The 24,205-nt window shown below is 55.5% G+C and overlaps 3 protein-coding genes across 9 annotated transcripts; 1 reads left to right on the forward strand and 2 right to left on the reverse strand.

The window, feature by feature from the left end:
- Window positions 1–1,834: 1,834 nt before the first annotated feature.
- Window positions 1,835–9,401, reverse strand: NDUFA7 (NADH:ubiquinone oxidoreductase subunit A7). 2 transcript variants are annotated; one of them, XM_072721584.1, is made up of 5 exons: window positions 9,294–9,350; window positions 8,656–8,847; window positions 6,883–7,001; window positions 4,861–5,010; window positions 1,835–2,044 (listed from the first exon to the last, which is right to left on the reverse strand). In XM_072721584.1, the coding sequence occupies exons 3-5, from the start codon at window positions 6,942–6,944 to the stop codon at window positions 1,954–1,956; spliced, it is 303 nt and encodes a 100-aa protein (XP_072577685.1). In that variant the 5' UTR covers window positions 6,945–7,001; window positions 8,656–8,847; window positions 9,294–9,350; the 3' UTR covers window positions 1,835–1,953. The 2 variants fall into 2 exon arrangements, with proteins under 2 accessions (XP_072577685.1, XP_025841436.1); XM_025985651.2 differs by lacking the exon at window positions 6,883–7,001 and having other exon boundaries at window positions 8,798–8,847; window positions 9,294–9,401.
- Window positions 9,402–9,407: 6 nt separating this feature from the next.
- RPS28 (ribosomal protein S28) lies at window positions 9,408–10,700 on the forward strand. The gene is made up of 4 exons (XM_025985653.2): window positions 9,408–9,552; window positions 9,647–9,694; window positions 10,367–10,500; window positions 10,621–10,700. The coding sequence occupies exons 1-3, from the start codon at window positions 9,514–9,516 to the stop codon at window positions 10,487–10,489; spliced, it is 210 nt and encodes a 69-aa protein (XP_025841438.1). The 5' UTR covers window positions 9,408–9,513; the 3' UTR covers window positions 10,490–10,500; window positions 10,621–10,700.
- A 133-nt stretch (window positions 10,701–10,833) lies between these two features.
- On the reverse strand, window positions 10,834–23,414 carry KANK3 (KN motif and ankyrin repeat domains 3). 6 transcript variants are annotated; one of them, XR_011994485.1, is made up of 13 exons: window positions 23,375–23,414; window positions 21,072–21,132; window positions 20,355–20,481; window positions 19,996–20,057; window positions 17,887–19,179; window positions 17,709–17,808; window positions 17,333–17,521; window positions 17,119–17,203; window positions 16,447–16,663; window positions 12,347–12,489; window positions 12,102–12,228; window positions 11,846–11,944; window positions 10,834–11,082 (listed from the first exon to the last, which is right to left on the reverse strand). XR_011994485.1 is itself a non-coding variant. In XM_072721580.1 (13 exons), exons 4-13 carry the CDS (start codon window positions 20,027–20,029, stop codon window positions 11,005–11,007), a joined length of 2,439 nt encoding a protein of 812 aa, XP_072577681.1. In that variant the 5' UTR covers window positions 20,030–20,057; window positions 20,355–20,481; window positions 21,072–21,132; window positions 23,375–23,414; the 3' UTR covers window positions 10,834–11,004. The 6 variants fall into 6 exon arrangements, 3 of the variants coding, with proteins under 3 accessions (XP_072577681.1, XP_072577682.1, XP_072577683.1); XR_011994486.1 differs by having other exon boundaries at window positions 12,028–12,228; window positions 16,317–16,663; XM_072721580.1 differs by having other exon boundaries at window positions 12,028–12,228.
- Between the last annotated feature and the right edge of the window lie 791 nt (window positions 23,415–24,205).

The following is a 24,205-nucleotide window of genomic DNA, read 5'->3' on the forward strand; positions in this document are numbered from 1 at the left end:
CTACCATAAATAAATAAAAATAAATTTTTAAAAAAATCCTATAGCAAAGGTCCCCTGTGGGCTTTCCCTTCGCGTGCTCAACCGGTGGGCACGTAAATTACACACGTCCTGCAGGCTTTCTGTCCAATCAGCTGCTCTGTTTTCTTGAGACTAAGTATTTATCCATAGCTCTGCCTTCAGAAGAAGCAACGGGTCTGTCGGCCAGCACAACCCCAGACAAGTGTTGGTTCCTTAGTGTTGACAGGCGCGCAAGTATCTATCACCCCGTTTCCCGGGTAGCAACGCTACAGCATCCAGATTTTTCCCACAAGGGGCTGTTTTCAGATTGCTGGCATGTTTCGCAATTTGAAAATGTTGAAAGTTACACCTGCTTTTTGAGTGTGTATATTATGTATGTGTGTGTTGGGTTTTATTGCTGTTTCAGAATCTCCCAGGTTCCGAGGGGAAATGGGTAAGAGGTAAAGGTGTACAGGTGCAGAGGCAGGTGGAAAGGTGACAAACAGGACCCGGCACTGCATGGGTGGGGAGCATCCCACCTTTGAGGCTCAAAGGTCTCTGAGGTGCAGGGAGAAAAGCTGAAGAAGCCATTGATTTGTAGTAGTTAGGCAGAGTCATCAGCTGCCAGGTTCACACCAGATTTCAGGGAGCCGGCGAGGGTTTCCAGTGCTCCCATTCCTGTTTTTCTGTCCCAAGGTTGTGGCAACAGCAATGACCTCACAGGATTGCTCCACCAAGGAGCGGAGATCCTGAAAGCATTCAGAACAGGACATAGCACACAGAAAAGCTCAGCTGTCAGACCTCTTTCCTTTGTGAAATTTCAAGTCTGGGTCTTAAAGTTATTCAGAAACCTTCAATGGCATATCTTGTCTGCATCTGTGGAAGCCCTCAGGGCTGCCTTCCTGGTGACCTCAGGCCACCCTACACAGACTTCCTTTCCCTCCCTATCTCCTTTCTGAATCTGACTCATCCTTTGCTCCAACTAGAGTCCCAACTCCTCCAGAAAGCCTGGCCCGGAAGCTTCAACCCAGGGTTTTCCCCACTGATGAGGTTTTAGCATTGATACCACCCACTCTGGGGCTCCATTATACATCCGGGTCTGGGACCCTTTCCTGCCTTGCTCTGTGCTCTGGAGAATACCCTGATTTTCACACACCTCATCTTCACCTACTGCAAGTCTGTGGGGTTCTTCCATAGGGCAGCCATGGCACACCCCTACTCGAGGTTACTGCATGGCTCCCCATTGCTCCTGCAGCCAGACTTGGGCTGCTTCTTTTCTGGCTTTCACTCAAATGTTCATTCCTCCGCAAGGAACAGCCCCTTCCTCTCCTGGGCTGACTCCACCTCACTCCCAGGCCCATGCAGAAAGGTTTCTGGCTCAGGGAGGCCTTTCCTCACCTGTCCCAGGGGAGCCTTCCCTGTGAGCTGCCCTGCTGTCTTGTCATCCCCACCAAGCTGCAGGGTGCTCGAGGTCAGATGGGGGTGGCAGTGGAAGGGTACTGGCCCATGTCCACATGAAAAACAGCTATGGGGACTTGAGAAATCTAAGGGAGCAGTTTGTGTTCGGCCTCGCTGTCCTTCACAGTCAGGGCCCCCCAAACACCCACAGGTCCTGGAGCCCACCCTACTGCTCTCAGTGAAGGGTTGGTAACAACACTGGACCTCATGTCATCAGACTCCGTGCCCAGTGACAGTGTGGCACTCTGAAGCGCAAGCACTATCCCTCCCCTGCTCAAGTGCTGACAGAGTTAAGAGATTCAGCACCAGCTTCACCAGGAAATCCAGGTAAGTCATACGTTAAAAACAGAAGTAAAAAAAAACAAAACAAAAACGGAAGTAATACTGGAGAGCTAGGTGTATTTGTCATAAATTAAGTCGTGGTCTCCCGGAAGCAATACGAGGAGGGGAAGCACCCAGATGGCCCTGAGGGCCTGGCCAGGTGCCCCCAGGGTGCAGTCACAGGTAAGGCTGGTCCTTGGACAGCTCCCACCTCTTTATGGGAGGAGCTGGTGACACGGCCTTCTTCTCAGTGGCAGCTGCAGCAGGGCTAGAAGGGGAAACAGATGTTGGTTAGGGCCCAGTCTCCCAAGACCAGCGTAGAGGAACCTGAGGGAGCCCACCACACCTGTACCCACCAAGAACATGCCTGCTGAGAATGTGGGTCTGTGGGCCAGAGTGAGGGTGTTCCAGAGTCCCTAAACTCCTTGCTGGGGGCTGGACAGCCCCCTTCCTGCCCAAGCCCCCATGTGAACCTCCAGCCTGCCTGGCTCCTGAGCTCAAAGCCAGCCATAAATATATAAATAGCTGGGCTTTTCCTCTAACACCCCTTCTCACCTGTGGTCCCAGGTGGACAAGTACTCCATTCCTGTTGCCCCCTAATAGGATACTGACAGAAGGGCCAAGCAATCAGGTGATGTGTGCCCACTGCTCTTTCCTCCCTTGGGTGCTGAGCACTTGCAACATGGCAAGCACTGTACATGCCCCAGAACCCTGCTAAGACCAGGCTTCAGTCTAATGAGGCTGACAGTCAAGTACAATTGACAAATACACCACTTGGGGTGCCTGGGTGGCTCAGTCAGTTAAGCGTCTGACTTTTAGTTTTGGTTCAGGTCCAGAGAGCAGGGAGTCGGCTTCCCCTCTCTCCCCCTCCCCCTGCTTGTGCACGCATGCATGCACAAGCTCTCTCTAAAATAAATAAACAAGTCTAGAAAGAAAGAAGAAAAAAAAAGAAAGGAAAGAAAAGGGAAGAAAAGAAAGAAAGAGAAAGAGGAAAGAAAAGAAAAAAAAGAAAAGAAAAGAGAAAAGAAAAGAAAAGAAAAGAGAAGAGAAGAGAAGAGAAGAGAAGAGAAGAGAAGAGAAGAGAAGAGAAAAGAAAAAGAAGACACTGTTTGACCCAGAGTGAGCCCCAAGGAGAGACACTGTGGCAACAAATCCAAGGCAAATGCCTCCTGAGACACCTAAGCCCTGGGCACCTAGGGCCAGAGACGCTTGCACACGCCGTAAGCAAAAAGGGAGAAGAGGCAGGCGGACAGGCTCTCGCTGTGGAAGAGACTCCCAGGAGCAGAGGCTCCAGGGCTTCCCATCATTCCAGGAGTCTGAAGGAGCAGCCTCCCTAGGAAATGCAGGCATCCCAGGGGCAAGTGACGGGGTCTGGGGGAACTGGGTAGTGTGCCATAGTCTGGTGCTGGACTCTGGAGAATTAGAAGGTCACAAGGACATGACACCGACCATTCACTGAGTTCTAAACTATATAGCAGGCCCGGCCTGGCCCTGTCACCTTACGGATTTTGTCATACTGCAACCCCACCACCCCTGTTTTACAGATGAAGAAACTGAGGCTTGAGAAGGCTGAAACAACTGGCTGCAGACCACACAACGAACTGGCTGCAGAGCCCAGACTCCACTGGGGTCTGAGCAAACTGGTTTGAAATCCTGCCTTTGCTACCCACTGGCTGTGTGACCCAGGCATGTCATGTGGCCTCTCGGTGCCTCGATTTCCTCTTCTGCAACAGGGGCCATCACTGCCTAACTCGTGGAGTAACTAGTAGGCAGGAATGGTGTTGACTCCGTTCTAAAACCTTACAAATATTAATTATGAAGATTAACCTTCATAACAACTCCGGTCTAGACTAAATGTTTGGTCTCTCCCAAATTCTTGGGTTGAATCACAACCCTGGGCAGCCCGAGTGGCTCAGCGGTTTAGCGCCGCCTTCAGCCCAGGGCCGATCCTAGAGACCCGGGATTGAGTCCCAAGTCAGGCTCCCTGCATGGAGCCTGTTTCTCCCTCTGCCTGTGTCTCTGCCTCTCTGTGTCTCTCATGAATAAATAAAATCTTAAAAAAAAAAAAATGCAAAAAAACCCAAACTCATAGATAACAGAGAAGAGACTGATGGTCACCAGAGGCAGGAGGCAGGTGGGGGGGTAGGTGAAATGAGTGAAGAGGGCCAAAAGGTACAAACTTCCAATTATAAAATAAATAAGTCCTGGGGATGTAACGCATAGCATGGTGGCTGTAGTTAATAATACTATATTGTATATTTAAAAGTTGCTAAGAGGGGCCCCTGGGTGGCTCAGTGGTTGAGCATCTGCCTTTGGCTCAGGTCATGATCCTGGGGTCCTGAGATCGAGTCCCGTATTGGGCTCCCTACAGGGGGCTTGCTTCTCCCTCTGCCTGTGTCTCTGCCTCTCTCTGTGTGTCTCTCATGAATAAATAAATAAAATCTTTAAAAAATAAAAATAAAATAAAAGTTGCTAAGAGAGTACATCTTAAAATTCTCATCACAAGAAAAAAAAGTGACTCTGTGTGTGGTGATGGATGCTAAGTAGACTTACTGTGGTGATCATTTTACAAGGTATACAAACATCAAATCTTTACATCGTAGTATGCCCGAAACTCACATAATTGTTATATGTCAATTATGCCTTGATTTTAAAAAAAGTACAAAATTGGGATCCCTGGGTGGCGCAGCGGTTTGGCGCCTGCCTTTGGCCCAGGGCGCGATCCTGGAGACCCAGGATCGAATCCCACGTCAGGCTCCCGGTGCATGGAGCCTGCTTCTCCCTCTGCCTGTGTCTCTGCCTCTCTCTCGCTCTCTGTGTGACTATCATAAATAAATTAAAAAAATTTAAAAAAAAAGTACAAAATTACAAAAACACCACCTGCACTTCTCCTGGAGCCCTTGAAGCTTCATTTGCAGGAAACATACCCTGGCTGAGCCCCAAACCCTACCCTGGGGTGGGCAGGGATTAAGAGTTCTCTTATGAAAAGCCCCCGCAGGGCAGTTCCTGACATAGTTGATATTCAAAAATGGGGCCCTGAAAAGTACAAGAGAAAGGGCTGGTTTCAGGCCAGGATGTCCTTACCTCTCTGCAGGCTTGCCTGGCGCCAATACCTTCTTCGAGGACATGATGATTGAGGGCGGCACAGCTTCCCGGCGGCCATCGCGAGTACAGTAGTAGTTGCTGGAGAGCTTGTGGCTGGGGCCCACAGGGAGCTTGGGAGGAGGCTGAGTTCTGAGAGGAAAGAACACCAGCATTAAAGCTAACAGAAAGTCACTTTTTAAAAAGGATTTTATTTATTTGAGAGAGAGCACACGTGCATGTGTATACACGCACCAGGAGGGAGGCAGAGGGAGGGCGAAAAAGTCTTAAGAAGACTGAGCTGGACTGTGATGGACGCAGCACCCCACATGAGGCTTGACCTCACGACCCCAAGATCATGACCCACCTGAGCAGAAACCAAGAGTCAGACGCTTAACCAATGAAGCCACCTAAGTCTCCTGATAGAAAGTCACTGCTGGCTAGGCTGGCATGGGCCTGTCACCTCAGTCACTGGGCCGCGGGCTAGGGGAATCCCTTGGTGCTCTGTCATGGGTGTATGGCTAGGGAGGATCTGAGGCCCTGAAGCAGGTAGCAGTCTCTGTTTTGATTGAAGGTGCTGGAAGGCAAGGCCTAAATATACTCCAAATGTGACCGGTATGGAAGACCTTTTCTGAGGCTTCTCAAGGAAGGGGACAGCCCAGACTGGACACATGTGGAGGCCAAGAAAATTAAGGCCATTCCACCTCAAGTTTAGCATTAGCACAAGTACAGCCATCTAAGGTCCCTAGGAATAAGAGCTGAACTTTACAGGAAAAACTGCAGAATGTCCTAGGCAGGGAATCCCATATCGGAAAGACAATAAAGTTCAGAATGCCCCCGACAGAGAATCCCATATCAGATCTTAAGAAACTCCCCCACCCTTTCCCCCATATTGGAATGGAAAAAATTCCTCCACCCCTTCTGAAGATCCCCTAGACCAACCCATAAAAAACCCAGCTGTAACCCACTTTGGGGTCCAAGTCCCTGCTCCGCTGTGTCGGGTATACTTGGGACCCAAGCTCGAGCTTGTAAATAAACCCTCGTGTGTTTGCATCGGTGTCGGCTCCTTGGTGGTTTTTCGGATTCGCAATCTTGGGCACACCACACACAGGTCTGTTCCCACCCCACTGTGGCCCAAAGCTTGCATCTGGCCTCACTTCTACCTGCAGGAGCTCCAGAAATGAAGAGGCCAGGGCCTGAGACTCTGCCCACCTCATACACAGTAGTCTCAGTGTATAAACACTTGGGCAACAGCTCCAGACTTAGCTTATTCTGAGGGTCTTTGTTCCAAAGGCCAGGCTACAGAACTTCTGGGTTTCTAGTTATCTCAGGAACTCTCTGAAGAACCCTGCTGGGATCAAGGCTTATTACTCAAAGAGCACCTAGTCCTCTGAGGTCTCTGCATTTCCTGCCACCTCCCAGTCACCAAAGCTATAAGCAGAGCTGGGGTGGAAATGGGGGTGGGTGAGTGAATAGAGAGCTCTGTCCTAAGTTGGGCTAAAATCTGGGGTGTATTTACAAAGAAGCCAGAAGCTTAAAATGGAAATGCTAACCTCAAAACAAAAGAGAAGCCTCTCTGGAAAACATAGCAGAAAGGAAAGGCAGAAAAAAATAGGAGAAATCATAAAATCACTGGGTTTTCATTGAAGCATGTTTTAAAATAACTTGTTTGGTACCTGTTTTGCCAGAACTTAAGTTTTTCTTAAAACAAGTGATAGCCATTGTATGAAAAAAAAAAAAGAAAAACACATAAAAATATAATTTAAAATTTTAATATTAAAAGCAGTATCCTGGGGAAACTGAGTGGCTCAGTCAGTAAAGCATCTGGCTCTTGGTTTCGGCTCAGGTCATGAGCTCAGGCTCATGAGATCAAGCCCCACATCAGGCTGTGCACTTAGCGTGGTCTGCTTGAGATGCTCTTTCTCCTCCCTCTGTCCTTCCCTGCCCCCCTCACACACACACACCTGCACTCTCTCCCTCACTCTAAATAAATACTAAGATAGAGGGGATCCCTGGGTGGCTCACCGGTTTAGTGCCTGCCTTTGGCCCAGGGTACGATCCTGGAGTCCCCGGATTGAGTCCCACATCAGGCTCCCGGCATGGTGCCTGCTTCTCCCTCCTCCTGTGTCTCTGCCTCTCTCTCTCTATCATAAATAAATAAATCTTTAAAAATAATAATAAGAAGAAGATAGATAGATAGGTAGATAGATAGATGATAAAAGCAATATCCTGGGGCACCTGGCTGACTCAGTGGAGCCTATGACTCTTTTTTTTTTTTTGAGCCTGTGACTCTTGATCTCCAGGTTGCGAGGTCAAGCCCCACATTGCATATAAATTACTTAAAAATAAAATCGTAAAAAAAAAAGATGTTTAGATAAGCACACTTTTAAAATTTTATTTATTAGAGAAAAAGAAAGCTCACAAGCAGGGGAGAGGAGTAGAGGGAGAAGCCAACTCCCAGCTGAGCAAGGAGCCAAATGCAGGACTCAATCCCAGGACCCCGGGGATCATGACCTGAGTGGAAGGCAGACGCTTAACCGACTGAGCCACCCAGGCACCCAAAATAAAATCTTTTTTTTTTTTTTTTTTCAAAAATAAAATCTTTAAAAAAAAAAAAAAAAAGAAAAGGGAATATCCTGAGACCCTCCCCCAGTGGGCGTGGCCATAGCTTCCCGCCACCCCAGCTGAAAGGTAAGAACCAGTGCGCAATGGACACACATGAATCACTAGGGGGCGCCGCCACCCCAAGGACGGTGGAAATTTTATAAAACCCTTTCCTTAACTGGCCCATCAACTACCCGACATAGAAAACAATTTAAAATTTCTGAGGTTTAGAATGAGTTACAACGTGTAGGTATTCACATAAATTTGGTTATTCAAACGCTACTTGTCTCCCTCTGGTGCTGATCCTCAATGGCTGTCTTACCTCTGACTTCCAAAAAACTGCTCTCTCGTCTTTGCTCAATGTTCCAGCCACACTGGCCTCCCTACTTCTGGTTCAGTCGGCCTCAAAAGCCTTGGTGCGTACTGTTCCCTCTATCCAGAATGTTCTTTCAAGAATTACCCTTTGGCTCCTGCTTATTATTCAGGTGACTCAAATGTCAATGCCAGGAAAAAAAAAAAAAAAAAAGACCTTTCCTGACCACTCAGACCATGACCTGAGTAACCCTCCAGCTTACTTAATTCATTTTGTCTTCAGAGCATTCCAGAATGCTTTTAACCTGTTGCGTTCATTTCCCTATGTTTTTCTCCTCCTAGAACTTGAACTCCGTGACAGGAATGAGGGAAGGGGCTTGTAAATATTGAGTAATTTTTGCACATAAGTGAGTTTGGACTCAAGACACTCCTGGGCTTAGGGGATCCCTGGGTGGTGCAGCGGTTTGGCGCCTGCCTTTGGCCCAGGGCGCGATCCTGGAGACCCGGGATCGAATCCCACGTCGGGCTCCCGGTGCGTGGAGCCTGCTTCTGGCTCTGGCTCTGTCTCTTCTTCTATTTCTCAAGAATAAATAAATAAAATCTTTAAAAAAAAAAAAAAAAGACTCTCCTGGGCTTAAACCCCAGCTGTTACTTTGTAGCTTCTGAGTGACTTTAAGCAAACGATTCTCTCTCTGAACTTCCTGTGTGTGTGTGTGTGTGTGTGTGTGTGTGTTTTCATCTGCAGCTTGGGGATGAGAACACCAACTGGCAGGGCCACACACTGAGGACTGCACAGCTACATGATCCCCACTCTGAATTCATGTGCAACCTGACTGTTCCACGAGCAGCTGGCTCTGAGTACAGGAAAAGGTAAAAGCAAACCTCGGCTTCCACAACCGGCCGGGGACCGGAGGCAAGCTTCCGGCCCAGCGCACTAAAGGTCTTAAAAGAATACGAATTTTGTTCTTGATGCAAGAATAACAGGACAAGGCCGGAGTGTGGGCAGCGAGCGGGGCTTCCTCACCGCTTGGCGATCTCCTGGTAGCGCAGCTGCAACTTCGCCTGCAAATCGTGCTGTGGGAGGAGAGGAAGGAGGTCAACCCTCAGGGCATCCCAGGAGAGGAGAGGAGAGGAGAGGAGAGGAGAGGGCGAGGGAACAGGGCCATCCCGGAGGGGGGGTGGGGCAGAAGGGAAGGTCGGAGATGGGCAGTCCAGTACAGGAAGAGGAAAACTAGGGCCAGGGCCACAAGGTACAGGGCTAAGAAGGTCCTGACAACTAAGCAGATCTCAGGCCAGAATGGGTCGAGGGCCGGGGCGGAGGTGGGTGCGTCGGCTGAAGGAGTCACGAGTTGGGGTCCCCGGCTGAGACACGGGTTCCAGCCTAGGGGGACCTCGGCACTCAAAGCCTCAGGCCCAAGGGTGCACGAAGTAGGGGACTAGCGGCAGCGGGTCCAAGGCGCATGGAGCCCACAGCATCCCCCCCACCCCACCCCCGCTACGGCCCTTTCCTCCCCGCGCACCCCGGAAGCCCAGTTCCGCAGGAGCCGGATAACGCGAGTGGCGGACGCCATCTTCCGTTTGCGCTGAAGGGCGCCGATGACGTCCTACCGCGGGGGATGTTGGGAAGAACGTTCATGGTCTCGCGAGAGCGAGAGAGGGAGGGCGGGGCCAGGGCGTAGTATAAAAGGTCTTCTCGGAGCACGTGACCCCTCTCCGCCCGACCGCCGCCGCGCCGCCATCATGGACACGAGCCGTGTGCAGCCCATCAAGTTGGCCAGGGTGAGGTGGGGGGCCTGAGTTGGGGACGAGGATGGAGAAAGATGGGGTGGGAGGTTCGGATTGCCCAGGCCTCATCCCAGCTTCTCTCCACCAGGTCACCAAGGTGCTGGGCAGGACCGGCTCGCAGGGACAGTGCACGCAGGTGAGCGAGCGGGTGGGGACGCTCGCGGGGTCTGAGCCCTGACGACTCCCTGGCCGGCCGGACCGTGAGAACCGGAGTCCCCTGTATCCCAGGGCTCCCGGAGTGCCCCGAGACCCCACGAGGGCCCTGCCCACCGGGCCTGAGATCCGTGGACCTCACTTCCCGGGCCCCGACGCCCCTCCCCGTGGCTTGGCCCGTCCCAACCACCTCTTTGTGGCTCCGTGCCCGACCGAGTGTGCTCCGCTCCCGAACAGGACCGGAGCTGCAGCTGCCCCTCCCGGTGGCTGCTGTTGCCGCTCGAGAACGTCGTTCTCCACGACCTGCTCTTGGGTTTCTCTTCCGGGCGCGGCTCTGCCTCCCATACGCAGCCCCCTTTCTAAGTATTTCCGAGCCGTCCCCAACACGTCCCCTGGATCGAAACCCGGTGCCTGAGCTCCTGGGTGGCTCAGTGGTTATCTGTCTGCTTTCGGCTCAGGTCGTGATCCCGGAGTCCTGAGATCGAGTCCCGTATGAGGCTCCAACAAGGAGCCTGCTTCTCCCTCTGCCTGTGTCTCTGCTCTCTCTGGGTCTCTCATGAAGGTCATAAAATCTTCCAAAAAAAAAAAAAAAGAAATATTGTGCCTATCCGCGACTGACCCTAACTGCTTCATGTTCTCTTGGTGGGGCCCGTAGGTGCGCGTGGAGTTCATGGACGACACCAGCCGCTCCATCATCCGCAACGTGAAAGGCCCCGTGCGCGAGGGCGACGTGCTCACGCTATTGGAGTCAGAGCGAGAAGCTCGGAGGTTGCGCTGAACTTGTAGCTGGTGAGTCCGGGATTGGGGTTGGAAGTGTAGAAAGGGTTTACTGAGATTTGCAAGACAGGGGAGGGACTTGGACAGTTGCTGGGTGGCCCTCCCGTATCTCATATTTGGGTCTGTTTACAGGGTCCTGGATGTCTGGGTCGACCACTTGGCTCACAGGGATGATCTGCGATTGTTAATAAAGCGTTTATGTTGTATGTAAACTTGGGATCTTGTCTGGCTGTCACTAGGCTTATAGTATCACTATTCTTCCAGAGGGATCCACTCCCACTCTATCCTCGGGTGACTTGGGGGGAGGGGGAACTATGTGTATGTGTCCCCAAAACAAGACACGAGTTGAGTTAGTAATGTTTTATTCTGAAAGTGGGTGTTGTCATCCAAGCTTTTCTCTTGGCCCAAGGCTAGTTATCTGGATGATTAACCCTGGCCCCTGCTGTGTCCCAGAGGCTGGGGTGGTGGAAGGAACTAACTCTCTTCTCCCAATCCAGGTCCAAGGTGCCAGGCTGGTCACTGAGGCTGGGGGTCTTCTCTATGGTCACTGCATTCTTCTTCATCAGGCACATCAGGGGTAGACTCAAGAGGTGACTGGGGAGAGAGGTGGGGATGATGCTAGGGTTTCAGCCCCCTTAGACACAGGAATACTTAACCTGATGGAGGTCTTGTTCCTTTACACTATGGTCCCACTTAGGGGGAACCCCATCTTTTACAGTGGAACCAGACTGCCTGGTTTTGAATCTGCCTCTGCCCCGTCTGACCTGGAGGAAGCCCTTGACCTCCATGTCTCCTTGCCCGCATCTGTAACAGGAGAGTGCAGGATGGGCAGGCTGATTGGATGAGTTTAATAAGCAAATACTGAGAACAGCCTGGCACTTGATTTTACACTTGACCTTAGCCAAAAGGCTGAGAAGCAATGGCACTTGATTTTAAAGAGAGTAAGCTTTTCTCCCTTAGAGGCAAACTGAGTGTTCTCCTGGCTTGCAGGGAGCTTGCACCCCACTTCCCCTCTGTGTCTCATTCTAAAGGATCCCTTATTCCTTTGTGGAAGCCTCCCTGGGGGCAGTAGCAGGCTCCACTGACAAGGTCTGAGTCAGGTCTAACAGCTCTGTTTTGACCTTAGGTCACTTCCCCTCTGGAGACTTCAGGCTCATGACCTGTAAAGCGGGGAGGTGTGTCTCCGGTATTTTGCAGGTTGAACATCAAATCCCAGCCACATGAAAGAATTCAGACTCGGGTTCCCCAATCCTGCCTGCTTCCCTAGGGACGTCTTCCTTGGGCACACTTGGTATCATCTCTGAACCGAACGTACAGCTGGGAGGCTTCGTTTCTCTGGGCTAGGGGCTGCACTCACCAGGGGATCTGGCTGGCCCGAGGTCAGGTGGGCATGCAGCAGAGCAGCCACCTCATCCTGTTCAGCCTCCAAGGCAATGGCCAGGGCACTGGTGCCCTCCTGAGGAACAATGGGGACAGTCAGGTCCTTGAATCCATGCACAGGCCCCCTGCCATCCCCACCTCAGCCCCATGGTGGCTCACATTGTCCAGAAGGGCCGGATCACACCCTGGCTGGGCCAGCAGCAACCGGACAGTGTCCAGGCGCCCGTACTCACTGGCGCACATCAGCGCTGTGGCCCCATCTGCGTCCTGTGCATTCACATCAGCCCCACATGACAGAAGGGCTGCTACCATGTCCTGGCGGCCATGGCTGATGGCCAGCATGAGGGCTGTCTGTCCTGTCTGGGGAGTGAGGAAGAAGGGGACACGGCTGGGGAGGGTTCTGGAAGAGAGGTCAGAGACTAACCCAAAGTAGAAGGGACGGACCAGACCACTACCCAGGGAAGAAATGCCCACGCACCTGGGTGGCCTTGGCGTTAACATTCCCCAGATGGAAGAGTCTCTGAACCACAGCCATGTCCTCTTCTCGCCCCACAGAGGTGAGCGCAGCCAGCATGAGGGCTGAGTAGCCAGCCCGGTTCTGGCGGTCAATGTCGCAGACCCCTGGACAGTGGAGGGGTCAGTCAGCCAAGAAGCTGACACCCTCAACCCAACCTGGTTTAATGCTTCCCCAGACTCAGGTTTGCCATCAGTGTAATGGGGGTGGTTACTGGGTCATGGATTTTCCTGCTCCCTTTGCCTCCAACGTTCTCCCTGGGAAGAGCCACACGGCTCCTGGCTCAGGTTCTGCTCAAATTTCTGCTTATTTCCAGTTGGGTTAGAGACTTGGTTTGGTTTTCTGTTGTATCCCCCAATAACTGGAACAACACTTAGCACATAGTAGGTCCTCGGTAAACTGATGTTCCTATTTTTGTGGCTATCACCCACCATTGTGGGCCCCCCCGCCCCTGAGAACTAAGTCCATTTAGGGCGCCTGAGTGGCTCAGTCAGTTAAGCATCCAACTCTTGATTTTGGCTCAGGTCATGACCTCAGGGTTGTACAATTGAGCCCTGAGTTAGGCTCTGTGCTGGAAGTGGAACTCAAGATTTTCACTCTGCCTCTGTCCCTGTCCCCATCCCTAAAAAGAGTTCTGTCAACTGGTCTACCCTAGTGTCCAAATCTACCCATTTCCATGCAGATCAAGAGAACTTTGGCCTAGTCACCTATTTAAAACCCTCTCACCATCCCCCATTGCTCTTGGAATATAGGCCCTTGTCCGCGGCTTTCGAGGCTGTCCTCCGACTTTTGTCCTTCTGGAATCCTTTCTCCAAGGCTGTGTTACAGATGGAGTTGTGTCCCCACCAAAAGATTAAGTCCTACCTACCCTGTACCTATGAGTGACCTTAACTGGAAATAGGATCTTTGCAAATGTAATCAAGGCAACGTCGTTATTGTAGACTCTAATCCATAATACTGGTGTCCTTAGAAGAGACACAGACACACAGAAGACCAGTGAAGACCAAGGCAGAGAAGAGAAGCTGCCATCAGCCACAGGATGTTAGTTTTTAGGCAGCCACTAGAAGCTAGGAGAAAGGCATGGAGCAGATTTCTTGCTCTGAGCTCCTGAGAGGGAACCAGGCCTGCCAACTTTGATTTTGGACTTTGGGCCTCCGGAACTATAAGAAAACGAATCTCGGGATCCCTGGGTGGCGCAGCGGTTTGGCGCCTGCCTTTGGCCCAGGGCGCGATCCTGGAGACCTGGGATTGAATCCCACATCAGGCTCCCGGCGCATGGAGCCTGCTTCTCCTTCTGCCTGTGTCTCTGCCTCTCTCTCTTTCTCTCTGTATGACTATCATAAATAAATAAAAAAAAACAAACAAAAAAACAACGAATCTCCATTCTCTTAAGCCACCACATTGTCCTACTTTGTTACAGCAGCCCAAGGAAAGGAACACTGTGGTGACTGTGACCACCCCTTAAGCACTGGCTCTATTTCCTCTGGGATCATCTGTTACCATTCTGGCCCCCTCCCTCACAGCACCTACTCCAGGCACAGTTACTAGAGCGACTAGGCTGTGGTCTCCCATGATTCAAAGTTCGATGAAGCTACAACAGCTTGGGGAGAGGTGCACAGTGAGGGACCTCGGACTTGGATCAGGGTCATGGAGTGGACGCCCTTTAGAGAGAAGGACTCGGTGGGCTAGGAAGAAAAGGGATTAAGTGGTATCTAAAGGGGGGGGGTTCCCCTGGTTGTACGGCATGCTCTCTAGGTGTTCACTGCTTCCACAAGCTTCTGTGACTGGTGGAATGCGGTGAGGGGCACACAGAAATAACCAGAGTGGGGTCTCTGCAGGCTAGCCAGAGCACCCACCTATTTTCCCCTACCCCTCCCACCTGAGGCTTTCCTAAGCCAAAGGATCACCCCACTTCCTACCCTGGTTATGTTTTATGGTGGCCCTTATCCCTATTTGTAATTATTTCATTTTTTCCTTGATAATTGTCTATTTCCACTCCTCCCCACAGCCCATGAGCTCACTGCCATAGGTTCCTGAGAGCTTGCTCATTCCTTCAACCTGCACTTGAGGGTCTATCGTGTCCAGTTCTGGGGCCTGCAGGGCAAGTAGGGTGTGAGGGCAATGGGGAAGAGTTTGAAAGGGGACATAAAGGAGTAGTTAATGGCGGAGGGAGAACAAGGAAGCAAGGGGGCAAAGGGGGGCCATGAACAACAGACAGTGGTCCCATGAGGCCCACGGGCTGCTAGGGCCAGGTGACTGGAGAGCTGAAATTTTGGGGGGGTAAGAGACCAGAAGACACTATGGAGGCGTGGATCTCCGGGTGACCTTACAAGTAGAAGGCTGACGTAGGGCAGAGATCAAGGTGACAGGGTTGGGAGCAGGGTGTTAGGAATGGAGAAGCCTGGAAATGAGAGCGATGCTCCACAAAGATACTGAAACTGGTGAGGATTCACCTGCAGGGGAGAGTTGGCCTGGAGCTAAAACGGGAGACCCATAAAATCTTTTTAAAGGGCGGGGGGGGGGGGGGGCGGTCAGCCCCGGTGGCTCAGTGGTTTAGCGCCACTTGCAGCATGACCCTGGAGACCCAACCCAGGATCAAGTCATGTCAGGCTCCCTACATGGAGCCTGCTTCTCCCTCTGCCCGTGTTGTGTCTCTGCCTCTCTCTGTCTCCCGTGAATAAATAAATAAAATCTTTTTAATAAATAAACGGAAGACACAGGAAGAGTGATTGGAGCTCGAAGGAAGAAGCCTGAAGAAGGGACAGAGGGAATTGTGGTCTGATCAGCGAGAGGCTCCAAGGTACGGCGGAGGGAGGAAGGGGAAAGGTCTGGAGGGGAGATGAGGTCCAAGGATACACAGCCACAGCCAGGCCCTGCGTGCCAGGGAGATGAAACAGCCCCTGCATGGGGAGCACGTTGAGGACTCAGGGGCCGGGGGGGGGGGGGCAGTGGGTAGGTAGACATGGCAGCAAGCAGACAGGAGCAGAGGGAATGATCCATGTGAGAACTAGAAGGCCCATGGCAAGGTCTGGGGAGTGGGGTTGGGGGTTAAATGCAAGGAATAAAAGGGGTCAGTGAAGCCTTGGGCTTCCTGTGACACTGCCGAGCCTGCTCCCCCAGTCACTAAAGCCCCAGGCCTGGCCCCCAGCCCCCTTTAGGCAGGAGATGCCTTGAATCATGCCTCATGCCCCCTCCCAAGCTCTAGCGCCCGGTCCAGCTCAGAGCAACTGTGCTCTTCCCCAGGTCACCAAGATCTTCAGGGATGGGACAGACCTGTATTTGGGGGCAGTGGGGTCGGGGAGGGGACAGTGGGAAGCCTCCAAGGGCAGGCCCCAGCAGATGTTAGCCCTTTAGAATGACACCCAGGAAGATGTCAGGAGGGCTCTTGGTGGTCAGCGTACTGCCCACTGTCCCCTCTACTGTGAGTCCCACAGGGAAAGTAGCTGTACATGGGTGGCCCACCCCCACCCCAGCACTACTGGCACCCAGTAGGCTTTCAACACCCATGTCTGTGAGCTCAGGAACACCTGGGTGTGGGTCTCTCAGCTCCAGAGGGGGCAAGTTGGGGCAGGGAATTAGCTAGCAGGGGGCAGGGCATAGAAATGTGTAAAATTGAGTCAATGTAGGACATGGGGATGGAAGACAGGGCACAGTGGCCCAGCCCCAGGGCTCTGACCAGTAGGTATCTCTCCTGCAAGCCTGGAGGGGCAGGTGGCTGGGTATTGGGGCCCCAGAATGAGGTGAGCGCCAGGACTGGAGATCCAGGGGCACCACGCACACGGTGACCACTGACTGGCCTCCTCCTGAGTGCCTGGCGCTATTCTACACCTGTGATCCCAGCTGCCCAAGGTGGGGGTGTTGCATCCCCATTTCCCAGATGAGGAAGCTAACTAAGGCTGGTGACACTAAGTAATTCCTCTAAATTTAGGCCTACCAAATTTTAAAGGCAGGTATTCCGGCGACCCTGCAAAGTGAGAGGCAGAGCTCCAAGTGGAGAGGGCTGAAGGCCCTTGGCAATCTGCCCAGGACACAGGGATCCTGTAACCCTGGAGGAAGGTGCTGACCGGTATCCAGCAGCAAGCTCGAGATAGCCAGGTTCCCGTGGGACACGCTGTAGTGCAGGGCTGTGTTTCCGTTGCCATCGGCCAGGTTCACCACGTGCGCCAGGAGCTCCGGGCCCAGGCGCCCCACAGCGCCCAGCACCCCAGCCACAGCCTCGGCCTGGGAGCGCCGCTGGCTGGACACTCGGAACCACTCCTGGGCCACCAGGCGTGCGGCGCCCTGCGGGGAGCAGAAGAAAGGCGTCCGAGATGGTCCAGACTGTGACGTGTGTTGGGGGGGGGTCTCAGCAGGGGAGGAAGGTCCCGCGCAGCCGCCCTTTTCGGAGGAGGACGAACAGCCAGTGAGGGTCCCAGGCTCAAGGCATAGGAGTCCTCCCCTCTGGGACTGAGCCTGTGAGAGAACCTAGAGTGGAGGAAGGCGGTGACCGCTCGCCTTTGGGGAGTACTGGGGTGCGCGTGGGGCTCGGGGCGCAACGTTCTGGGGAAATCGGAAAACTCCAGCGCTGTCCCTGGGCGGAGATCCCTTTGGAGAGCCTGGCATCAGTAGAAGTGTCGGCGCCACGGGGTGGAACCTGGGCCCCCCCACCCCAACTCTATGCTTTTCCCTAAGAGGGAGTGGGGGGTGCCCGATGGGGCCCACGGCTCCACGCGGAAAGGGCTCTCGCTGGCACTCACGCCGTCGCGGGCGACTCCGCGGCCCCGGCTCAGCTGCCGCTGCAGCGCTGCGCACGCCTCCCTCAAGCGCGGGCTCAGCTCACACCTACCAGGTTAGGCCGGGAGAGGCTCAGGAGGGGTCGGGGTCGGGGTGGGGGTCGGGGTCGGGTGGGGGAGGCGCGGAGGGCGGCAAAGGAAGCCGCCGTCCCAACTCCGGGTCCCCAACTCCGCTCACCTGCCCTGCGCACCAGGCTGCGGTTCTGCCTCCGGCTCTGGCTCCCGCTCGGGATCCAGGACGTCCCCGCCACTGTCGTCCCCGACATCCCTGCCGCTGTCGTCCCCGGAGGAGCTGCTCCTTGGAGGCTCGGCGGCGCCGTCCTCGCTGTCGCTGTCACTGTCGTCCTCGCTGGACGAGCTCTCGTACCTGGGGCGGGGTGAGAGGCTCCCTGTGGCTCGTTCTCGCGTCCTGAGAGCTGGGCGTGGCTGTCCCCACTTTACAGAAGAGGAAACCGGCTTTCCAAGGCCGCTCTGCCAGTCCGCGGCAGGGCCAGGATTCAAACCCCCGTCTCCGTCCCTGCAGGCGCCGCCACGGGGAGGGGGAAGGTGCTCACTCGCCGTTCAGGACTCCCACAAACTGCAGGCTCTTGGGTCCGGGGCTGGGCTGGGCGCCGGGGGTACCATCTCTCCTCTTCATGATGGATTTGAGGATGCCTGGCGGGGTCGGAGGAGGGTGCTGAGCTCGAGTCCAGAAGCCATCAAGCCACGGCTCAGGCAGGGGTTGGGACTCACCCGCGGGGGCCACGGCTCTGTCCCCATCCGTGGGTCCCGACGGGTTCTCCTGACTCGGGCCGGAGGCCTCAGCGGGGGTCTCGGTCTGTGTGGCCTTCGCGGCACAGCCCCACAGGGTCTGGGTGGCAGCCTCGCGGGGCTGGGGCTGGGCCTCCGCTGCCTCCGCTGCCTCCGCCTCGGCAGCCTCTCGGGCCTCCTCCAGCTCGCGCAGCCGGCAGCGCAGGAGCTCGCTCACCCCGCGCTGGTGCTCCAGGCTGGCGCGGAGCAGCTCCAGCTCGCGCTCGGCGGCCTCGGGCAACCCCAGCAGCGCCTCGGTCACCCACGCGTCCGACTCGAGGGTCTCGGGGGCCGCTTCCACGCCGGCCTCCTGGGTCTCCGGCTCCGCCTGGGCCCTGGCGTCTTGGGTCTCCGGCACCGCCTGGGTGCCAGCGTCCCGCGTCTGCGGCGCCGCGTCGGGGATCCCGGCTGCGTCGGGGACCTCGAGCGCGCCCTCACCGCGCCTGGAAGCCGGCCCGTCGGGGCCGTCGGCCCAGGGGCCGGCCCTGGCGCGGACGCCGCGCTCGGAGGTGGCGAGGCGCTCGGTGAGCCGCCGCAGCTGAGCTAGCTTGTCCGGGCGCGCCTCGGCCTCCGCGTCGGGCTCCGGGAGCCCGCGCCCCGCCAGCAGCCGCGCCTTCTCGGCGCGCAGCGTGCGCACCTGCTCCTGCAGCTCGGGCAGCGCGCGCGCCTGTTCCTCGAGCTCGCGCAGGCGCCGCAGAGCCGCGGCCATCTGCTCGCGCACCAGCTGCAGCTGCGCGGGCCCGGGGGAGGCGGGGTTGGGGGCGGGGCTGGGGGCGGGGCTGCTGCGGCCGGACCCCCGCGGGCTGCGCGGGACGGCGCGGCCCGGGCTGGGCGCGCGCTCGTGCGCCTGCGCCAGCTCCAGCCGCCGGCTAGTTTCCAGGAGCGTGTGCTCGACGCGCGGGTTGCGCGCGGGCACGCGCGGCGACAGCAGGAGCCCCGAGGGCGCGCCCGGGGAGAGTGCGCCCGACGCTCCTCCGTCGTCGCTGGCCAGGGATTCGCTGGAGGTCCAGGCGCCCGGGCTGCGCGCACCGGCCAGGCCGGCCCGGGGTGCACGGGGGCGGCGCGCAGGCGGGGGGCCCGGGGCGCGGCGGGCGGCGGGGCCGCGCTCCAGCTCCTCCACGTACTTGAGGAAGTCCAGGTCCAGGTGGAAGCCGTAGGGCGTCTCCACTGAGTAGGGCGAGCTCGGGCTGCGCGCGCCCGCGGTGGGGCCGGGGCACAGGCGAGGGCCGCCCAGGTCTGCAGGCATGACGGGGCGGTCAGGCTGCGGGAGGGGGGCGACCCGGGAGAAACTGGACAAGCGGAGCGCGTCCCCCACCGCCCCCACGACAGCCCTGCGCGGCTCCACCTGCACCAAACCCTGCACACCTGCCTTCGCGCACGCGCATGCCCGAGGACCAAATGCTTCTCTGCACCAGTCACGCAATCCCACCCTTACTGAGCACCTGCTATGTGCCAAGCACTTTTCTAGGCGCTGGGGACACATCAGTGAACAAGACAGACAAAACCCTGCCCTCTTAGCGGAGATAAATACACATGATCATTCCAAAAGGTGCTCAGGACTAATAATAATAAGATGAAATACAAGATAATTGAAGGAGGTGCGTGACTTTGGCTCTAGTTGTCAAGGCAAGTTTCCTGCGGAAGGGACTTAAAAGTTAAGCACTGAAATGACGAGGAGGAAGCAGCTGGGGACACAAGGTTCCTAAAAGAAAACAGCCAGAGCAAAGGCCCTGGGACACAGTGAGCAGGGTGGGCTGGAGTAACAGCAGGGTGGAGGTGAGAGTGTCAGGAACAGAGTAAAAGAAGGGAGAGGAGTAGGAGAGGTGGGGGGCAGATTTTGGGGAGCCTCCCGGGTTGCAAAGAGGAGTTGGGATTATATTACACGCATTAGGGCACCATAGGCAGGGTTTAGCAGGGCCATGACATTATCCGATGGATGGTTAGAAAGGGCTCTGTGGCCACATGCAAAAGAGGGAACCACAGGGCTGTGTCCATGAATGGGCACCAAGTATCAATCCAGACACACACATGTATCCCACTTTGCACACTCACCGGGCAGGTTCTGATTCAGGGCAAACTTGGCCATGTTTCCTGGAGTAGCTGCCAGACACACCCTGGAAAATGTCCCCAGAGGGGGTGAGGTTGGGGCCAGCCCCATCCCTCTGGCTGTACCTCTGGAGTCAGCCTGGATTCTAAGTAAGGAAACAGACCCCCACCTACCCTCCCACACACATCTGTCCTGTCCTCCCTGCTCCCTCAAGGGGCCTTGGAATGTTAGAATGAACGAATATGGGCATCCCAGGTCCAGGCCTCAGCCCGCTGGGCAGGAGGAGGCAGGAAAGGCATCAAGAGAAGAGAGGAGAGTGATTAGAGAACAGGAGTGAGGGGGCGGGGAAGGGTTCATTCCAGACCTGCTGTTTTCTCAGTCCCAGGGCAAAATTAGAAATTGGTGCTCAAAGGGATGAGGTGTGAACCTTCAGAGGAAGGTGAGAGTTGGAAGCCCTTCATGGGCTCATTAGAAATTCATCTGGTCAGATTCTGCATATTTAAAAAAAAAAAAAGAACAAAATAGGATCATTTGAATTCTTTTTTTCCTTAGAGAAATACAAACAAGGGACGCCTGGGTGGCTCAGTAGTTGAACGTCTGCCTTTGGCTCAGGTCATAATCCCGGGGTCCTGGGATCCTGGGATCAGGCTCCCCACAGGGAGCCTACTTCTCCCTCTGCCTATATCTCTGCCTCTCTGTGTCTCCCATGAATACATAAATAAAATATTTTTAAAAAAGAAAGAAATGCTGAGGATCCCTGGGTGGCTCAGCAGTTTAGCAACTGCCTTCGGCCCAGGGCATGATCCTGGAGTCCCAGGATCGAGTCCTGAATCGGGCTCCCTGCATGGAGCCTGCTTCTCCCTCTGCCTGTGTCTCTGCCTCTCTCTCTCTCTCTCTCTCTCTCTCTCTCTGTGTGTGTGTGTGTCTCATGAATAAATAAATAAACTATTTTAAAAAAAGAAAGAAATGCAAACAAGACATAATTTTGCATCTGAGATTTTACCAAGTGGCTTGGGAGAGCCTTGTGGGAATGATGGAGAGTTGTGGGCCAGAGGCACCAAGGATGCAAATTAATTGATACCTGACTCCCTAGGATGTCTCGAGTGGAGTGCCACAGGGTTCTGCTCCTGCCTTGTAAGAGCCTGTGGAGGAACCATAAGCACCCAGGTTGTCAGAGCTGCGGCTGTACGCAGGGCTGGGGGCAATCTTCAGGTAACATGATGGAGACTCGAAGAAACTGAGGGACATTGGGCCACATCTAATGTGACATTTAACAAGGACAGTCGGAAAGCACAGGGTAGGAAAGATGGAGCTTTGAAGAGCCCACATGAAAAACCTTCGAGGAAGGGAAAGCAGCTTGTCTTGAGTGCCTACTGCATACCCTGCCTGATTATGCAACCCCCACACAATCCTTTGAGGTAGATACTATCATTCACATTTTCCAGATGGGGAAACTAAGGCACAGAGTGACTAGGACAACTCCCTGTGGGAAATGCCCTCACACTGGGCTCTGCCTATCTTCTGGGGGGACCCCTTGCCCCCCAGCCTCTACCACCCAGGTGCCTGCCAGACCCAACTGTCCTCTCTCTGACCAGTGGCTCAATGTGCCAACGGCGAGGCAGCCTTTGCCATCGCCCCTTCCAGCCTCCTGCACTCATGATGACCACCTCCATGCCTGACACCCCCTGCTCCACTGCCTCTCCCTGCCTATGTCCAGGCTGTGTCCCTCAAACCTCCCTCACCCCACCCCAAGACAGTCAGGGCCCCGCCCAGTCCTGAAGCAGCTGTTTCCCTTCCCTTCACACCGGCTGAGAGGGGCTGGCCAGCAGGGCAGCCAGTCATCAGGGAGGACAGCCAGTGCTCTCACAACTTGTTTTCAGGAAACTGTCAGGGAAGCGTTGTGTCGTGGAAAAAACCTGGGCCGATTTAGGGGTCCAGGCCTGCCTCACACAGCTGGCAGTGTGACTCAATGGGGTCAGCCCCCTCCTTTGGTGACCTGGCCACACCCAAATCCGAGGCTCTAGGAACTCAGAAAAACAGCTGTGGACAGCCAAGATCCAAATCAGCTAGAGCAGCTGGACAGAGAAGCTGGCCTGAGAAATGAGTGCCCCAACATTGGTAAATAATAATAACAACAACAACAACACTTTTGCGATTCACCATGGGCCAGGTTCTACTATAAGCAATTTATGGGTATGGACTTAAAAAAAAAAAAAAATCTTAGCTAAAAACTCTAAGGGAGTTTTTCTTATCATTACCCTTTACCCTACTGCACAGATGGAGAAACTGAGGCACAGAGCGATTAAGTCACCTGTCCAAGGTCACATATAGGCAGAGGCAGGATTTAGACCCAGGCACTTTTGCCAGTGTCTCTGCAGCGGCCACCCACTTGATGGCCTTCTAGAAACAGCTCCCCGCTCCAGGGCAGGGGCCGAGAGCCCGAGGGGGTTCATCCCTCCCAGCCTGCATCCCTGGCTCTCCCTGCGCGTTTCCCCAGTGGGGGAGGAAGCCGGCCCACACCACGGCGGCTCCAGGGGCTGCGGCCTCAGCGGAGTGGGGGTGCGCTCCCCTCCTCTCCGCTCCCTGCGGGAGATGCTGGCTAGATCCGATCCTCTGCCTGAGACCCCCTCATTAGGCCGTCAGAGCCGACGCCATACGCCCCCACTCCCGCCCCAGGGACTATTTCGGGACTCGGAGTTGTGATGAGGGAACCTGATGGGTGGGGGCCTCGGCGGGCAATGCGGCTCCCGGTCCTGGGAACGGGGGTTCTTGCCGGCTCGCGGCCCTGAGCGGTAGCACCCCCTAAAGTTGGGGCGGGATTCTCGGCCCCCTGATGAAGGGGGAGTGGAGGCTGATGACGGTAGGAGGGGGAGGTACTCAGGGACCCCTACCCCCAAAGCACACACACCCCAGGACGGCCTCGTAGAGACAGAGCAGTTTCCTGCAGGAAACGCCGCCGGGCGGTTCCATCCGCTCCCCATTGTCTGCCGGCCCGGGGGCCGTCGGTTCCTCCCCCCAGCACCGTTTCCGTATCACCCCCCCACGCACCCAGGTCCAGAATGAGGGGCTGGAACCGGGTCCCCAGGCTTTCCAGGAGCGACGCTGGGAAAACCCCGGAGTCAGATGGGGCGCTAGGGGGCGAACAAGCCCCCCACTTGGCTCCTAAGGGCGGGAGGAGGGCGACCTCGGGAATCCGCAGCCCCCTACTCTGCCCCTGCCACCTGGGGCGCCCGGGGTGGGAGGGGTCCCAGGAGAGGACCCGAAGCCCGCCCCCTCGCCGGGCGCTGAGCCCGCAGAAGGGCAGGAGGCGCAGTACCCCTTCCCGGGACGTCCCCTAAAGCCCCCCAGAACCCCCATCAGTGGCCCCGAAAACTGGCGCTTTACCTGAAGCCGCAGCCCCCGCCGCGCCCGCACCCGAGCCCGCCCCCTCGAAGCTCGGGGACGGGTTATCAAGGCCTCGAGCCTAACTGATGGCCACGCCAGCCAACCGGCGCCCGAGGCTCCGCGAGCTGTCCAATGGGGAGGCGAGGTGGGCGGGGCCGGGCCGGGCCGCGTGGGGGGGCGGGGCTGAGGGCGGGGCCTGAAGTGACGGTCCCCCGCGCCCGCTGCAGGGAGAAGAAGGGAGGGAGCGGGGTGGGGGCGGAGGGGGGCGGCCAAGTCCGGGCCAGCGCAGGACTAAGGAGCTGGATTTTTTTTTTTTTTAAATTTTTATTTATTCATGATAGTCACACACACAGAGAGAGAGAGACACAGGCAGAGGGAGAAGCAGGCTCCACGCACCAGGAGCCCGACGTGGGACTCGATCCCGGGTCTCCAAGATCGCGCCCTGGGCCAAAGGCAGGCGCCAAACCGCTGCGCCACCCAGGGATCCCTAAGGAGCTGGATTTGATGCTCTGGGCGCTAGGGAGCCATGGAGAGGCAGCTGGAGACTAACCCGGAGAGATTTGTGTGCTCGGAAGCTCCTTTGGGTGGAAGCTAGAAGGACCGATGCTCAGGTCCTAGTGGTGGGTGAGGTACCAGGACCCTGGCTCCTTCCTACCACAGGATCTTTGCACAAGCTGTTCCATCCTCCTAAACTCTTCTTCCCTGCACATGGTCACGTGGGCATCTTCTATTCTGGGGGGGCTCGACCTGTGTGTTCCTACCCCTAAAGGCCTAATGTGGTCCCTCTCCAGTCTCTGTCTTTCCCATGGCTCCGTTTTATTAACTTGATAG

Source organism: Vulpes vulpes, chromosome 9 (genome assembly GCF_048418805.1).
Source record: "Vulpes vulpes isolate BD-2025 chromosome 9, VulVul3, whole genome shotgun sequence".
In the NCBI taxonomy this organism is placed as follows: Eukaryota; Metazoa; Chordata; class Mammalia; order Carnivora; family Canidae; genus Vulpes; species Vulpes vulpes.

Excerpts from the sequence above, each read along its gene's own strand:
- NDUFA7 (XM_025985651.2), bottom strand. The coding sequence starts at position 9,344 with ATGGCGTCCGCCACTCGCGTTATCCGGCTCCTGCGGAACTGGGCTTCC. Across the intron at positions 5,011-8,797 it reads TACCAGGAGATCGCCAAGCG|AACTCAGCCTCCTCCCAAGC; the intron begins GTGAGGAAGCCC and ends CTTTCCTCTCAG. Across the intron at positions 2,045-4,860 it reads CCAGGCAAGCCTGCAGAGAG|CCCTGCTGCAGCTGCCACTG; the intron begins GTAAGGACATCC and ends TTCCCCTTCTAG.
- RPS28 (XM_025985653.2), top strand. The coding sequence starts at position 9,514 with ATGGACACGAGCCGTGTGCAGCCCATCAAGTTGGCCAGG. Across the intron at positions 9,553-9,646 it reads AGCCCATCAAGTTGGCCAGG|GTCACCAAGGTGCTGGGCAG; the intron begins GTGAGGTGGGGG and ends TCTCTCCACCAG. Across the intron at positions 9,695-10,366 it reads CGCAGGGACAGTGCACGCAG|GTGCGCGTGGAGTTCATGGA; the intron begins GTGAGCGAGCGG and ends TGGGGCCCGTAG.
- KANK3 (XM_072721580.1), bottom strand. The coding sequence starts at position 20,029 with ATGGCCAAGTTTGCCCTGAATCAGAACCTGCCCG. Across the intron at positions 17,809-17,886 it reads CAGAGCCGTGGCCCCCGCGG|GCATCCTCAAATCCATCATG; the intron begins GTGAGTCCCAAC and ends CGACCCCGCCAG. Across the intron at positions 12,229-12,346 it reads TTAACGCCAAGGCCACCCAG|ACAGGACAGACAGCCCTCAT; the intron begins GTGCGTGGGCAT and ends CTCACTCCCCAG.